The sequence below is a fragment of the Dendropsophus ebraccatus genome, chromosome 3, assembly GCF_027789765.1.
Source record: "Dendropsophus ebraccatus isolate aDenEbr1 chromosome 3, aDenEbr1.pat, whole genome shotgun sequence".
NCBI classification, from domain to species: Eukaryota; Metazoa; Chordata; class Amphibia; order Anura; family Hylidae; genus Dendropsophus; species Dendropsophus ebraccatus.
Window position 1 is genome coordinate 65,089,946 of NC_091456.1, and position 16,885 is coordinate 65,106,830.

At 41.4% G+C, this 16,885-nt stretch overlaps 1 protein-coding gene across 1 annotated transcript in view; it reads right to left on the bottom strand.

Moving 5' to 3' along the window:
* Positions 1 to 362: 362 nt before the first annotated feature.
* BRD10 (bromodomain containing 10) overlaps positions 363 to 16,885 on the bottom strand; it is a 41,990-nt gene continuing 25,467 nt past the window's right edge. The window contains exons 3-8 of the mRNA XM_069961941.1: positions 14,360 to 15,768; positions 11,807 to 11,877; positions 11,130 to 11,219; positions 10,767 to 10,882; positions 9,278 to 9,444; positions 363 to 4,110 (exon numbers count right to left, since the gene is read on the bottom strand). Coding sequence (XP_069818042.1) covers positions 839 to 4,110; positions 9,278 to 9,444; positions 10,767 to 10,882; positions 11,130 to 11,219; positions 11,807 to 11,877; positions 14,360 to 15,768 — 5,125 coding nt within the window. The 3' untranslated portion in view covers positions 363 to 838. The remainder of the gene's footprint in view (positions 4,111 to 9,277; positions 9,445 to 10,766; positions 10,883 to 11,129; positions 11,220 to 11,806; positions 11,878 to 14,359; positions 15,769 to 16,885) is intronic.

Genomic DNA, 16,885 nt, shown 5'->3' on the forward strand with positions numbered 1-16,885 from the left:
AGTACTGTCGAGACAGTGTCGGATCACAAGCAGCATGTCTGGTAAGTATAGAATGCTGCTTGTGATCTAGAAACAGCAGAGATACAGTATATACATATCTTTGCTGTCAGTTTCCAGGCTTGCATGAGCAATTGTTCATGCAGCCCAACTGCTATATTTCTTGTGCTAATCTTTTATTAATTTCTTTTGATAGGTCTCAAGATCACATAAAATAAACATAATGTAACATTTAAGAAATAAAGACAAAGTTTTCATATCTTAAGAAATAAGCCACAGTAAAAATCATTGCATGACTTTTATTGTCTACATGCAGAATAGTCTGCATTTATGCTAAACATTACACTGTTCCGAAAAATACTAAAATACTTAAAAAACTATACATTATGTAAACAAAACATAAATAAGACAATGTTCTTTATACAGAAGATTTAGTAAAGAATGTTAAGGGTAAAGAATATGTACAATTTTACAATTTAGCCTAAAACCTTCTGAATACATAAATATCCATGCTCCCCCCCAAAAGAAAATAATTTTTTTTACAAATGTAGAAAGACAAATACTGGTCTACATAAACTGCAAAAATATTCAAATAGAAGTGCAAATAGCTAGACTATCAATGGCAAACTATACTGGCTGATCAAAGTGAATCTTTATTCACTAAAAGCAGATGTCACACTCTGCTGTACTAATGTGAAAAGAGAAAAAAAAAACTAAACAAGTTAGTTAACTGTGTAAACCGTACTCATGAAGAGCATGTGAAAACATCTAACAAAGTTTTGTATGTTCAACAACAAATAAGTGCCACAAAATCTACCTTTTCATCGTATATTATTCTCATTTAGGATGCTACAGTGTGCTGCTTTTCCGGTGCTGAAGACTGATAAACATAACAGGCAGAGTCTGCCATGTGGTTCTCCGAAACAACTGAAGTAGGTACAAGATTGGTAGAAGAGTTGCCCACACTTAAAATAATGCGTTCTTTGACTGGTATACTTTTAGGTAATTGTATTATATTACTTGGCTGTGAATAGCTGCCCTGTGGTATGCATGGAATAATTTGTGGTTGAGGTACAGTGGTTAATGCCGGACATGTAGAAACAGGACATGGAGACACAAGTTTAGAGGTCATATTTACATATTGACTTGCATTCTGCACAGGTGGTGGCATTTTAGAAGTGGCAACAGAATACATATTCTTGAAAGGTTGTCCTAAAGTCTGTACTGGTTCCATGTTTTGCCTTAAAGAGGGCTGCTGCACTGTGGTGGTGGCGTTACTCGGGACAGAACTATGGCATGTTTGCACACTACTGCCATATAAAGAAGGTCCTGGTTTAGTATTTGATGATAGAAGCAGAACATGATTTCCTGCCCCAAGTCCTTGAGGAGGAACAATTAATCTTGTACCATTAATAGTAATCTGAGTTCCTGGTGCCAAAGGTGTGCTAGTATTAATAACCAGTTTCTGATGGGTAAAGGAGTCATTCAACTGTGGCATTAACTGGGTAACAGAAGTGGATGAAAATGGTGGCAGAGTTTGATAAGGAGAGTCTCCAGAACCGGATTTACATAAAGTTGGTATTATAGGCGAAGTCACTGTCACCTGTGGCTTTGTGGCATTTGCTGAGAGGACTATAGGCAACTTTTCTGAAACAAGATGGGTTTTCTCCTTTGGTTCCTTATTTATTGGCTGAAATGCACCAGCCATAGATGTTTTTAAGTGGGAACTTTCAGCAAGACAAGTGGTTGTTACAGGTGTTTGCAAAGATGATAATGTATACTTTGCATGACCAGTCATTTGTGTAGTTGACAGTAAAACTGATGACGAAAGGTGCCCAGTTTTCACAGTTGATAAAGTTACAGTACTCCCTACATTGGAAGAGCACATACTGTTAGATAATGGTGGCAAAGTCTTTAAAAGTTCACTTCCACAGGACTGGATTGTGTTTGTCTTTGTTGTTGCCATTGCAGTACATGCTGTAGGTGCCTTTTTTAAAGGGGCAGTATATACAAGGTTTGAACTTGTGATTTGTTCATTCTGCCCTTTTAAGTTAAAATTATCTACACTAGGAACTGTTAAGTCTTTAGGAGTATATTCATCTCCTCTGCCCAAGGTATTGTGTAAAACATTAATAGGTAGAATATTTTTTGCACCACTCGTGGAATTGACAAAAGTCTGCCCAATAGTTAAACCAATCTTTACATCCTTAACTTGAGACACAATAGATGCAGAACTTGTTTTCATTGGAGAATTGATGCTGGAAGGTATTAGGATGATTTGAGGTGATTCAGCGGGCTTGACATATGTTTTACCAATAATAGTGGCAGTAGCCGGTTTTGTAGTTTGTAGTGCAATATTTGTGCTTGATGAACTAGTTGGAACTTGAGTGTTGATAAAAACAAACTTTTGTGGTGTTACAGCGGATGTTGAAGTTGCTAACATATTTATTTTTGGCGCAGTGGCTGATGGGAGAATAGGAGGGGGTGTAATAAGTAAAACCTTATGAAGGGAGGAGCCACCTAGTAAATCACCCTTTAAAGGGGTGGTAGTGTCAGGCTGAACAACAGAAATACTACTTTCTTTTGGTTTTAGGTCTGTATTCTTGTTTATAGTACAACCACTCTGTCCACTGTTATTGCAAGAAGGAATATTTATAATATTTGCAGCAACATTTGTCGTAGCTTGGGAAACTGCTGGCCAATGACCTAGATGAGCAGTGGTAACCAAATTAGAATACGGCACAGACCTATCTGTAGTTTTACATATCCCTGCAGAAGGATATTGGACTTGTGAAGACTTAGTGTTTATTTCTGGCAGATGGTTTCTGACCCCAAATGCTGGTGAAGTCTGCAAACTAGGAGACTGAGTTACTGCAGAAAAATTGGTAGACGCAGAGGATTTAGCTCTTGAGACTAAGAATGACTGAAGCTGTGGAGTAAAAGTAAATATAGAGTTTGATACTGGAGTAACTTGTTCTTGGCTTGGCTGTACTTTCACAAGCCCAGTATTGCCACCCCTTGTCCTTACAAGAATTGATTGGGAGTCTCTAATGCATACAGTTTTTAATTCCTGCTTTGCTTCAACTACATCTGCATGTGGTGCATCGGCTACATTTACTATGTGGCTAGCCATAACACTACTATCTGTATTTGGTGTGCCACCTCCAAAGTCAGAATGAACTTGTGTTGGTATAACCGATGGCACCACAGATTTTGGCAAATTAGCTGTTAAAATTAGACCAGTGCTTTTACTTGTTTCACAAGGTGATACTGTGGTATTACAAGCAAATGTTGTTACCGGTGGCTGGGAAACCACAGGAGTTGAACACGTTGTGGAATGTACTGTTTTCTTCCCAAAAGCTTCAACAAGTTGTGCTGTTTTCTCTGCAGTAATGTAACCTACAGAAGAAATAGGTGACGGAACATTAGACATAAGGATTTTGCCAGCTACATCTGGCTGGGTGTGGTGGTTATCACTTGATAGTTTTTCATCTCTTTGCTTCATAAATATGTTTTTAGGCAGAAGCAGAACCTGTTGCATAAGTTTGTCTCCTGCTTTAGTATCTAATACAGGTTGCACCTGAACATTGACATGGGAGTTCTGTAGAACAGGAACACAGTGTCCATCTGGGAGCTTGTAAATCATTTGTAATGGAGTGTTTAAAGAAGACTGACAAGGCAATGCAGACTGCACTGGAACTACATCTTCAGTATTTTGAGAAGCAGGTTTGTTAACAGACTGTGTAAGATGGCTTGTTAAGGTCACTTTATTCCCAAGACTTTTTGCTAGTAAAGCCTGTATTGGCTTGGTCCCTTTCAAAGCATCCAGTGGTGAAGCAAACACAACATCTGCCCTTATTTCTGCACCGTCTGGTTCAATTTTCTGCTGGTTTTCTAAGCATTTTACAAAGGCCTTGACTTCTGAGGAAGAACTTGAGACTTCTTGCGTGCTTAGTTTTATTGTCTTGTGTGGAAATGTGTCTTTATCCTCATCTGTATTACTGCACTGTCTGTTTGAACGCTTACAGCTTCTTCCTGGCAATTCTTTTGAATTCTCTTGCTTAGTTATCTTGCTTTTTCCACATATTCCCACTTCTGATTCCACTAGATTTTCTGTAAAACAAATAATGGATAAGAAAAAAATACACCATATCCTATTTTATACCGTTATCACGAATATAGATTGAGAATTGGCTATTTTTTTTTTTTTAAACTGTTTATTTTCAAAAAAATTTACCATTTTCCAATCACATAACATATAGGCATGAAGTAATGACAGAAAATCAACTCAAACATGAGTCACATATCACATATCGCCAACAATGCATTATGAACCACATGTTCCCAGGAAAGAGGGACTCTAGCATGTTAATCGTCTGTGATTGATATATAACTCGAACATCAGAAAGAATAAGAACAGGGATTCTCAACTCGAGCCTAAAGCTCAATCAAAACCATACACACCAACACCATATAAACCAACGAGACAAGGGGGGACACATAGGGAGGGGGAAGGGGGTAGGAAGAGCTCACACCTCACCAGACTATACAGGTAGAGGAAAGGCACTATCCCAGGGGTCCCATATCTTCTCAAACTTCTCCATTCTAGACTCGTTAAGAGCAGTCAGGTATTCCATGCGGCAAACATCTGCAATTTTAGCCGTCAATCGCTCTCGGGACGGGGGGGACCGTTGATTTCCAGCAACTTGCTCTTAAACATTTGGCAGCCGTAAGGATATGCAGCAGCAACTTAGCCGCAAATTTGCTTAATTGCTTGAGAATTGGCTATTATTTTAACATATGCACACTTAAAGCATTACTGTCATTTAACAAAACCCCTCATCTCATAGAGACATGTCAAAAGTTTTGACCGTTTAGGGTCTGAGTGTTCAGACCTTCACCACCAACTTCAACTGCCTTCTGCTAGTAATTGGAAACAATGTGAATAACCAAATCCTGACCGTTTAAAACTTTTGACAAGTTTTGTTAAATGACAGTAATTCGATTAATTTGCTCAGCATGTTAGAATCTATTAGATTTTTTGTGAAAATTGTAATTTCACAAAAAATCATTGCATGCAAGCAGTGAGATAAGGTGCAGGGCGGGCAAGCAGAGCGATGAGGTGCAGGGCGGGCAGAGTGGTGAGATAAGGTGCAGGGCGAGTGGAACGTTTAAATGCAGGGTGAGGGAGCAGGGTGCAGGGTGGGTGGCCAGTCTGGAGAGATGCGGCGCCTGCAGCCTCTAGCCGTGGCTGACCTGCCCCTACCCCTTGCATCCCGCTCCCCTCCCAGCCACACATTCAGGTCCCCGGTCTGTGGAAGAGGTCGCAGGGACTGTAGAATAGGGTGATAGCGTTGCTGCGGGTCCTGGAGCTGTACAGTGGGATCTTGGAGTGCACGATCCCGCTGTACAGCTCCAGGACCTGCAGCGAAAATATCACCTTATCCTGCAGTCCCTGCAGCCTCCCCCAGAGACCGGGGACCTGCATGTGTGCCTGGGAGAGGTACATGTGTGCCGGGGTGAGAGGAGTAGAGCTATGTGCACTCCTGCCTTAGTTCCCCCCCCCCCCGGGCTGTCCCAGTCCCCCTCAGTCCCCTCCAGCTGCCCCAGTCACCCCCAGTCTTCCCCAGCTACCCTCAGTCACCCCTCATCTATACCTGTACTACAACTACACCCCTCATCCATACCTGTACTGCTACTTCTACTAATCCCCTCATATCTTACTGTACTACTACTACACCCTTCATCTTTATATGTACTAGTACACCCCTCATCTGTACCTGTATGACTCCAACCCTTATTCACTATACCTCCATTATTACACCCTACCTAGATGGAGGCACAAAGAAGATCTCCTATACCATATGGGAGCACAGAGTGGCAAATATTTGATAAAAACCACTTATATGGGACACAGAGGGGGCTTGTCGACGGCATGGGGGCACAGGGGGAGCACTGTTACACTGGGAAGCAATACAGTTGTTGTCTCAAACGTCATTAAAATAGTATCTGAAGCTGCAAAAAGAAAAACGTTCTCTTTATTTATTTTTTTGGCCATATCGCCCAGCCCTAAATGGCAGTAATACTTTAGGGTGTTTTCACATGTCCCACCGTAGCCAGTGATTGGCTGAGCAGGTCGTCACTAAGCAGGGTCCCAGAGAAGTGATGTGGGAGCCTGCTGGTGGAATGCGGATAGGTAAACATGATGTTAAGAGCTAAGTGGTTAGTTTTTACAAGTCTATGGTATGATACATTCTCGCAGCAGAATGAAAATCCACTGCAACAATTAAGTGCCTTAGACTATAATGATACCGAGTATCATAGCAAATTTGCTGCGAAACTCGTTACATGTAAACGTATTTCCTTTCAAATACATTTAGATCTACTGGTCAACCTTTGGAAATCCCCACCTACTAAGTGATCTCTGATGCATTTGACTGGCTGCAGTGCTCACATGATGTCTGCTCCATATAGAAGACCAGAGTGACAATGAAAGTCTGAATGGAGGATCAGTGCAAGATGGGAGAGGAGAGTTACTGCTCGTTGGTTATTTTCAAATGGGGCCCTTTAAAAAAATATATTAAAAGATGGATATGGCTGTGTTTCCACATGGTGTTTATTTTAATGATTAGATTTTGTTGCACATTGTGCAATTGAGGTGAAATAGCAACATTTTGCAGTGATTTGGGCAGAATCACAGCAAAATTTTCACTATTTTACAACAATTGCACAATCCACAACCATAAACAACCAGGGAAGAAGCCATTAACCCCTTTGCTTCTTAGACCATCAGGTGAGGATCCATTACTCCTTACTAGAGATGAGCGAACCTCGAGCATGCTCGAGTCCATCCGAACCCGAACTTTCGGCATTTGATTAGCTGTGGCTGCTGAAGTTGGATAAAGCCCTAAGGCTATGTGGAAAACATGGATATAGTCATTGGCTGTATCCATGTTTTCCAGACAACCTTAGAGTTTTATCCAACTTCAGCAGCCGCCGCTAATCAAATGACGATCGTTCGGGTTCGGATGGACTCGAACCCGAACCCGGTTCGCTCAACTCTATTCCTTACCTTATTCTGAAGAAGTTGGATGCAGCCCTAGGGCTGTAAGGAAAACATGGATACAGCCTATGGTTGTATTCAAGTTTTCCAGGCCTTCTTAGGGCAGCATCCAACTTCTGCAGCAGCGGGAATTCAAAAGCAGAGCAGTTGCCGAACAGTTTGACAGGTCCCCTCAACACTACCCCTTACACTTGACATCAGTAAAGCAAAATTGCACACCGCATCGCAGCGGATTTCTGCTGCCGATCCGCAGCAGATTTGACCCAAATAACCTAACACAGTATCAAATCTGCACCATCAAATCTGCTGCAGATCTGCTGTGGATACGGTGTGTGTGAAGGCAGGGCAGTTTCTAGCGTAAGAGACCGGTCGTTCCGTGACCCGGCCAGGTCATGGAGTGGCCGTCTCTGCAAAGATCATCCCGGATGATCTTTCATGCCACAAAGTTCTGACACGGGCGCATCAGTGTGCGCCCGCAGCAGAACTCCCCATAGCACACTATGAGGCAAGCGGCTCGCTCCATAGTGTGCACTGACATGGGTTTCTGTGGCCGCAATTCACTAAATAGCGGTTGCAGAAAACTGACTTGTCAGTTCTTTGTGGCGCCACGAGGGGTCCCGGCCGGAGCGTATACTATGGGGGAGATTTATCAAACATGGTGTAAAGTGAAACTGGCTCAGTCACCCCTAGCAACCAATCAGATTCCACCTTTCATTCCTCACAGACTCTTTGGAAAATGAAAGGTGGAATCTGATTGGTTGCCGGGGGAGACTGAGCCAGTCTCACTTTACACCATGTTTGATAAATCTCCCCCTATGTGTATACACTCCGGCCGGGATCCCATGGAAAGCAAAGTTTTCATACAAAACATACGAAAACATACGTTGTGTGAACATAGCCGGAACCAGTAAGAGGAGACAGGTCACCCCCTCCCATCCTGGAGTGATGTATCTGTGCCCACAGCTCCCTTGTGAATAACTACAACTCTCAGAATGCCCTACACTAATGAAGCTCTCAGGGCATGCTGGGAGTTGTAGTTTGTGTGGGGACAACACCTTGAGGTCTCTCTTCATTCGCAGCATATTCTGAGGGCTGTGGCCTGTCAGTAAATGATGGGAGTTGTATCAGTTGTTTGCTGATCTTTTGGGTAGTTGTATAAATTATTATCGGTTGCACATCTCCCTGTGTATACAGGGAATATGCAGCCGATAGTAATGTGTTTAAATGGCTGTACGAACCATACAGCAGCCTGGTTGTACATGACTGCATATGGGGCATGTAAAAGGTCCTTACTAATATATATGCTATAGCAATATGGGCCCTATACTATGAATATCACTTCTCTGTCTCCTTCAGTTTCTCCTCATCAGACACTTATTGCAGTAAATTAACCTTTACATTGCCTGCACAGGTTACTAATTTATGGCAAGGCAGTGTAAGGGTTAAACTCTCAGCAATAATTGTGACTTATAAGGAGAAAGTAGAGACTCCAGAGAGTGAAGCTGCCCATCTCCCTCCACCCTCCACCCCCCCACACTCACATACCTGGCCGGACACTGCCGATGTCTTCCCAGTCCCCCCAACCCCACACACTCAGCTGTAATAGGAGAGAGAAGCAGGACTTACAGGCTGCTTCTCCTCTGCTGTATTCAGGCCGGGTCGGGGGAGGAGACCGGTCACATGGGAGCTGCTGCCTGTGTGACGATCCTTAGCAGAGCAGCCAGGAAGTATCCCAAGGTCTCTGCTGCTGCCTCCTCTCTCCTCTTCCCTGCAGCCTTCATCTGACAGGACGCAAAAAGTGCCCCCCAGGAGCCAGGTGCAGTGTGAGGGGCGCACAGAAGTCTATGCCCTGGCCTCTGCACAGACAATGTCGGCCACTGCTGATCAGTGAGGAGGGCGCCCCCTAGCTGTCAGCGCCCCGTGCCATAGCCCGCCCTGCACAGTGCTAGAAACGGCCCTGTGTGAAGGCACCCCAAATAGACATTTTGGGTAGCTTCACACGTACCATATCACAGTGGATTTTCAGATCCGCAGCAGAAAATCCACTGCTATACGGTACGTGTGAAGCTACCCTTTGTCTAATTACTCACATTTTCTTAAAGAAAAAAACAAAACAGGCATATGCATCTTAGAAATTTTTCCTGGAATAATTTAATCTATGTGCACAACTGTAACTCCTTTAAATAAAAGCAAGTGAAGAAAATTCTGCATTATTACCAGAAGAGTCTTTTTCCTGCATTTGTAGCTGACAAGGAACAAATGTCTTCGAAACAGATTCTGAAGATTTGGTAGCCTCACATTCTTCACGATTACATGACTCCCTGGTCAGATTTTCTGAATTTGTCAGTTTTAGAAAGTCTTCATAATCCTTTCTGAGGCGTGCCCTGCATATGTACAAAAAGGACAGTAAAGAAATAGAATTAACTTTCTATAACTGAAGTACAATTAAAAAGGAACAGAAAGCATATAGGTGCACTCACTGATCCACAATCACACCTTTCCCACTACCCTGCTCCTTAGATTCAAACTTCTATAAATGATCCCAGTTATACATCATGGCATCCTCCTGGGAAACTACATCTATCAGCATACACTGCACCTTGGAGGAAACTGTGGGGTACCTGCCCGTCTTGTAGTATCTGCTCACCACTGGCTCGATGTGCTTCTACTGTTCACAATAAACACATTGGGGGAGATTTATCAAACTGGTGTAAAGCAGAATTGTCTTAGTTGCCCCTAGCAACCAATCAGATTTCACCTTTCATTTTTCAAAGCATCTGTGAAGAATGAAAGGTGGAATCTGATTGGTTGCTAGGGGCAACTAAGACAATTCTGCTTTACACCAGTTTGATAAATCTCCCCCAATATCTATTTTGTGCTGCAGAAACGGCCCAATTCATGTAAAAGAAGCCTATTACAAACAAGCTTAGATTATAAGTGGGGATCGAACAGGGTTAAATCTTTCTCAACCAGAGTTCCACTTTAACGATTCGGTCACACTGTCCAGCCAAATATATACTACAATATTGATTAGTCTATAGGTCTGATATGCAAGTATGGAAACATACACAATTCATCAGTAAAAGGAGAAGTCTGGCCCCTTGTTTGGGGCACAGAGGAAAGTAATGATGAGTATTACCTGACCTCTCTCCATGCCTTTTCAGCCCAGATCTCCACTCTGGGACTACCGCTAGGCCCCAGCATCTCTGGCGCTGCGTGCGTCATGACCCAGCTAATGGACTGGCCACTCAACCAGTGGCGGGACATTGCTCCAGTCACTGATTGACTCAGCGGGCTATCAGCCAGGACAGGCATCCCCCCCCCCCCCCACACACACACACACTCACCGCGGGCACAGGGAGAGGTAAATTAGGAGGCGTTATTACATTTCCCTCTGTCGTTTTTTTAAAATGTCCAGATTTCCCCTTTAACCTAGCAGCTCCATTGTACACAAGACAAACTACTGAACAATGCAATCCTGTACCGTGGCCTTTAGTGCAAAAGGTCACAAGCATGAGCCAAATACCAATTTCTTGGTAGACACTGAACCAATTACATGCCTGATGGATCTAGATAGCTAAATACTGTCTATAAAGACATGTTTTTTTCTATATTTGTACTTTTAAGAAGCCAGAATAAAATGCTTAGTTAAATGGAGTAAAAAGGTAACTGGACATAAAATACAATAATAATAGCACATTATTACCTGTTTTTCTGAAAAGCTTTTAGTAGCTTTGGTTCCCATGGCAACAGCTCATTTAGCAGACGCGTCAAGGTGCTGTGTAGCTCTTTCACACCTTGTCTCCTGAAGTGCCACTTTCCCTAAAACATTAATACATAAGACACTTGTTCCTAGTGAATCCATCTTTATTATCCCTTATCACAGCTAATTATTCATTTTCATGATCTCCTTTATATCTATACTTGACCTGTCCATACCTATTAAAAATAAATAAAATTTATATATATATATATATATATATATATATATATATATATATATATATGTGTATGTATATTGGACAAACTAGAAGAAATATTGGAGAGTTATAATGCTGAATAAACTTACCGATTTCTTTTTATTATTTTCCATAGACTTCAGCTCTCCATCTATTTTGCTAATCAGTTCCCTGAGTTCATGAAGATTAGTGCAAACAAGCTGAAAATAAAATAAAAACATATACCAAGAGATCAGGAGAACGAGTGGAGAGAGATGTGTGCTGTTGTGAGCATTTTTGGCCTATTCTGTGTCTAGGTATGCAAGACAACTCCATAGACTTATGTGGTCAACTCCATCACGCAACTGAGAGCTGGGAGAAATCACACTGAGCGTGGATATCTCCCGGCCCGTTCTCCTGATCGGTCGTAGTTTAGACATGCAGACCCCGACTGCAAAAAATTCTTTGCATGTCTATATGTCCATTTAATTGTGGATTGTGACAAAAGAAAGTCATATGATCCTAATGTGGAAAGCCGGTCCATTTAGATGAGGAATAAGAGCCCAAGCGGAAAGGTACTTTCTGTTTTAATGCATTTGTGTTATATGCCGATAGGTGCCTGCACTTATTGGCTGTCGCTGTTTATTTTGGACTAAATTAAGTTTGTGTTTTTAAACCAGAGAAGCCATGAGAATACATAAATACCACATATTTCAACAGTAATATTGAAGTAGGTGGAAAATATTGAGTCTTTTGTCCTGTGTCTTAACTGTACTTGTGTAATTGTAAATTTAACAGAGTCCGTTACCTGGAATTCAGGAGAAGCTGTAGACATTTTTCTGTTCTTGATCACTGTTTTCTTACATACAGATTTTTTTCCTTCCAAAAATTAAGAATAACTTTATAAGAACCAGTAGACTCTAACAAAGGCAAGTCCAGTTCAAACAGGGTTTGCATTTACCAATTAAAGCCAGATACTAAAACATGTATTTTCTATTGTGTTTCTACTTTCTAACGGTACATTGTTCAATTTGATTTATTGTACATTATTATGGGGCAGTCATCTTGCCTAGGGTGTTTTAACAGCATTTAAAAGATATTCTGTACAGTACAGTCTGGTGCAGATGATATTCATTTAGATGGGAGATGTCATGCTCTGTGTCCTGTACAGAGGTCATAGTGCAAGCAGGAGGAAAGCTGAGCACTAAGCATTACTAGCTGTTATTGCAACCCTCTGTTATCTGTATACTACGGCCACCCTAGGTTTTATTATGGCCACTGGCATGTTTATTACATTTTTATTAAAATTGCTGATGAAGCAAGTATTGTCCAGGGTCTGTCAAGGTACCAGATTATAAGCAATGCCAAACCACCATTAGATATATTTTTACCTGTTCCAGTCATCTTATTAGTTGATTCTCAAAAATAAAAAAAATTATGTCCTAGGAACATATAAAAAAATTTTTATATTAAATTTATGTTAACAGTCAGGGTTAGAGTGTTCAGACCCGGGCCAAATAGTAAAACTAGAGGGTGGAGACAACACACTGCTGCTCTCTCCTCTGCCTTCTCTTTGTTTCTAAGACTTGGACTTCCCCATGCACTTGCATTGGGAGTCTGTCTAGGATAGGAGACACAAAGCCAGAGGTGAATGCACCTTGGTGGGTACTTCTTCCAGCTCATTCTGCTGATCGGTAGCGGTCTGCCTCTGGATTGTCTTGTTACAAGTAAAGTCCTTAAAGGGGTTGTCCGGCGATAAAAAATTATTCACAGAATAACACACATTACAAAGTTATACAACTTTGTAATGTATGTTATGTCTGTGAATGGCCCCCTTCCCGTGTCCCACCACCCCTGCCCGTGTACCCAGAAGTGTGGTGCGCTATACATACCTGTCACGTGCCGACCACGGTCTCCGATCCTCAGCAGTGACGTCTTCTTCGGGAGGCCAGCGGATCTTCCCGAGTGCCGGCCGCCCTCTGCAGCGTCATCCGAAGCTCAGCAGCGATTGGCTGAGCATAACTGTGCTCAGCCAATCGCGGCTTAGCAGCTGATGACGTGGCCGCGTCATCAGCCGCGATTGGCTGAGCACAGTTATGCTCAGCCAATCGCGGCTGAGCTTCGGATGACGCTGCAGAGGGTGGCCGGCACTCGGGAAGATCCGCTAGCCTCCCGAAGAAGACGTCACTGCTGACGATCGGAGACCGTGGACGACACGAGATGCGGTGAGTATAATGCACCACACTTCCGGGTCTAGCGTGGGTGGGGGGAAACACGGGGAAGGGGGCCATTCACAGACATAACATACATTACAAAGTTGTATAACTTTGTAATGTGTGTTATTCTGTGAATAATTTTTTATCGCCGGACAACCCCTTTAAAGGAAAAGTCCTGAGAAAATTTTTATTAAAGTGTTGTATTGCCCCCCAAAAGTTATACAAATCACCAATAGACACTTATTATGGGAAATGCTTATAAAGTGCTTTTTTTCCCTGCACTTACTACTGCATCAAGGCTTCCCTTCCTGGATAAAAAAAAGTGATGTCACGACCCGACTCCCAGAGCTGTGCGGGCTGTGGCTGCTGGAGAGGATGATGGCAGAGGGGATGCTCAGTGTCCCTCCGGTGCCCTGTGTCCCTCAGTGTCCCCCTGCCATCATCCTCTCCAGCAGCTACAGCCCGCACAGCTCTGGAAGTCGGGTCGTGACATCACCATGTTATCCAGGAAGTGAAGCCTTGATGCAGTAGTAAGTGCAGGAAAAAAGCACTTTATGTGCATTTCCTGTAATAAGTGTATATTGGTAATTTGTATAACTTTTGGGGGCCAATACAATACTTTAACAAAAATTTTGCCAGACTTCTACTTTAATAAAAGCTACTTTGAAGAGTGTACTATAAAGAGCTGATTTTAACTATCACATTGTCATAAATCAGCTTAGAGAGTGCTTTAGGAAAGAAGAGAAAAGCTGAAAACAAGCCTGTCAGAGAATAGCTTCTGAAAAATTTCACTGACAAGACACAGTACCATAAGTACAAGGAATTCAAAAAAGCATTTAAAAAGTTGCCCACAGCCTTTAAAAGACAGCAAGATATTGCTACAACTTATGAAGCAAACATTTTTATAATAATTTTCTACTAACATGCATAAAGTAAGATCAGCTCAGTATCTGTGGGCTAGAGATACAGTGGACCTGACGAGAGGAGGAAGTGACAGGCTAAGGGTTATCATTTTTATAGTTCTTTTCTGCACGTGGGATTCCCCAGATTTGTAGACCACAAGATTTTTAGATTCATGGAATTTGACTGCAAAGACAGTAGTAAAGTTCTGTAATAGTAAAGCAAATAATTTATATAGTACTCACCAGACTTGTGCTTCTTGTGCTTGGCCTGCTTTTTGTTCAAATATAATTTATTATGGATTTCGGCCTTAAGAGATCTAAAGGTTTGAAGATTTTCATATTTACCCTGTACATTTTCATTTAATAAATCCTTTATTTTTTTCTTTTTCTTTTTCTTCTTTGCTCGTATCTTATTAAGCTTAAGTTTTTTATGGTTTAGTGGAGCATGGTCTAAGATAATGTCCATTGCTACCCTGTGGCAAATAACATCAGTATTGTGAGTGTGGTTGCCATTCATATGGACTTGATATGTTTTAAGTGCATTTTCTTTCAATGGACTAGTGTCAGTTTTGAGTAACATGGCATCAGCATATTTATCTACATTTTCAAGAATCCTAATCTCCCCCGGACTTAAAGGTTCTTCATAACTCACAAGCTGCCCAGGACTAACAGATTTGTCTACATTTTCTTTGCAAGAGAAAGTCATATTACAGTTATGGCAACTGTGGTCTTCATGGTCACAGTCAGGCTTTTTGTCACCGAGTGAGAAGTTATCACAGTTATCCACTTGACAATTTGCAGAACTGCCTTCCTTAAAGTCACGGTTATTCTCTGGATTAGTTGAATAGGTTGAAGATGCCTCCTTGTTCACATTAATAATTCCATTCTTTTTTTTAGAGTATTTACATTTGGACCTTCTCAGTTTTGCCCGTGGAGTTCTTTTAATTTTAATTGATGGTATAGGAAATTCAGGGGCTCTGAAGGGTCTCTGTTTGTACACCCGCACATCTGCACCACAAAACTGGGGAAAGTGAATGTATGCATTCTCCTGGACATCATAACCCAGAATCACCTCTCTACATTCATGAATTGGCTGTCCAAGTACAGCATCTTGTACTTCACTTTGTGTTTCATAGACAAAGTCACAAAGACCTTTTATTAACCAAACTTTTTGGTAAAACGTTAACTCGTGAAATGGTTTTTGTTCAAGTGGATTGACTTCACCTAGAACTTTAAAAAACTGAGAGCAAAGCCCAAGTTTCTCAGCACACCGATCAGGATTCTCAGCCTGACCTACAACAGTATACCACTGCTGAACCTTTTGCCTGAGTGCAGCTTCCCAGGCTTTGTATGGAAGGTTGGGGCGCCGATGTAAAGTTGGTCTGCGATGTGAAGGACTCAATAATGAAGTCATTATTTTTGCCAGGAATATGTTACACTGAGGCATCAATAAACACCGCTCCAATTCATAAAACACTATTTCTGGCAGGTTCAAAATTTGCTGAGCTAAGCAAAGAAAATGACCTATGGCTGGTATTTCCCACATTGTCTCCATTGATGAAGGTGCTGCAAGAGCCAGGAGACCTCTGTCCCACTCTTCCATTTCTTTCTGGTTGGCTTCCTCTGCTTCTCTCTTCTCTTGTTCCTTAATCCTAATTAAAAAGACAGAAATAACTATCAGTTTGTAAAAAATGTAGTTTATAAATATAACCAAAAATGCCAATTCTGTCACCTATACATACATACCGGAAGGCAGAGCCCGTCTGATTGTACTCTTACTACATGTTACCTTTTCTGTTGTTGCCCAAAGTTATATAAATCAAAGATATATATATATATATATATATATATATATATATATATAAATTTCCCACAAATCACATAGTATGATTTTTAAAGGATTATTTTCATTTTATTGCATAAAATATGTATTTGATCACCTACCAACCAGCAAGAATTCTGGCTCTCACAGACCTGTAAACCCACAAAAGGGTGGGATGGTCTAAAGGACAAAATGCAAGCAGCTTGGTGAGAAAGAAACCCACAGACAAAAATGGTCTGCCAAAGAATATTGTAGTGCAATCAACACTCAATAAATACCCAAAAGGAATTGCAGAAAACTCAAACAGTCTTAGAGAAAATACACAGATTTCGTTAATCACACATAGAAATAATTAATTTATGGGATAGATTACACAGAAGTACTGGAGGTAATGATGAAGTGAGCAAATGTACGTCGGGCTGTTAGTGCTGGACATGGGGTAAGATATCAGTGTGATTCTATGCGTTTACCATACTGTCTTTTATGTTGGCTTCTTTTTGGTTTCTTTTCTTGAGAAGTTTGTTCTGTTATTAACTTGCTGTTGAATCAGTTTTACTGTTTGGCTTATATTTAATGTCAACCTCCATTGACCCTACACTTTGTGAGATAAATTTGCTATACATTAATGCCATACAGGAGGTGATCGCTGTGCAGTGTTATTGCCTTATGCAGACACCTCACTATGTTACATTTATGTCCATGATAGTGATTTATGTGAGAACCCACAGAATCCACTGATATCCGTCTCCCCCTCCAGTTTTGTACTTCTGTGTAATCTATCCCATGAATTTTATCATGTTTTAATTATTTCTGTGTGTGATTAACAAAGAAATGTATGCATTTTCTCTAAGACTGCAATAGCTTGATGAGAAGGCAACAAATGTAGGCAGAGCTATTAGAAAATGGAAGAAACACAAGATGACTGCAAATCTTTTTCGGTCTGGGGT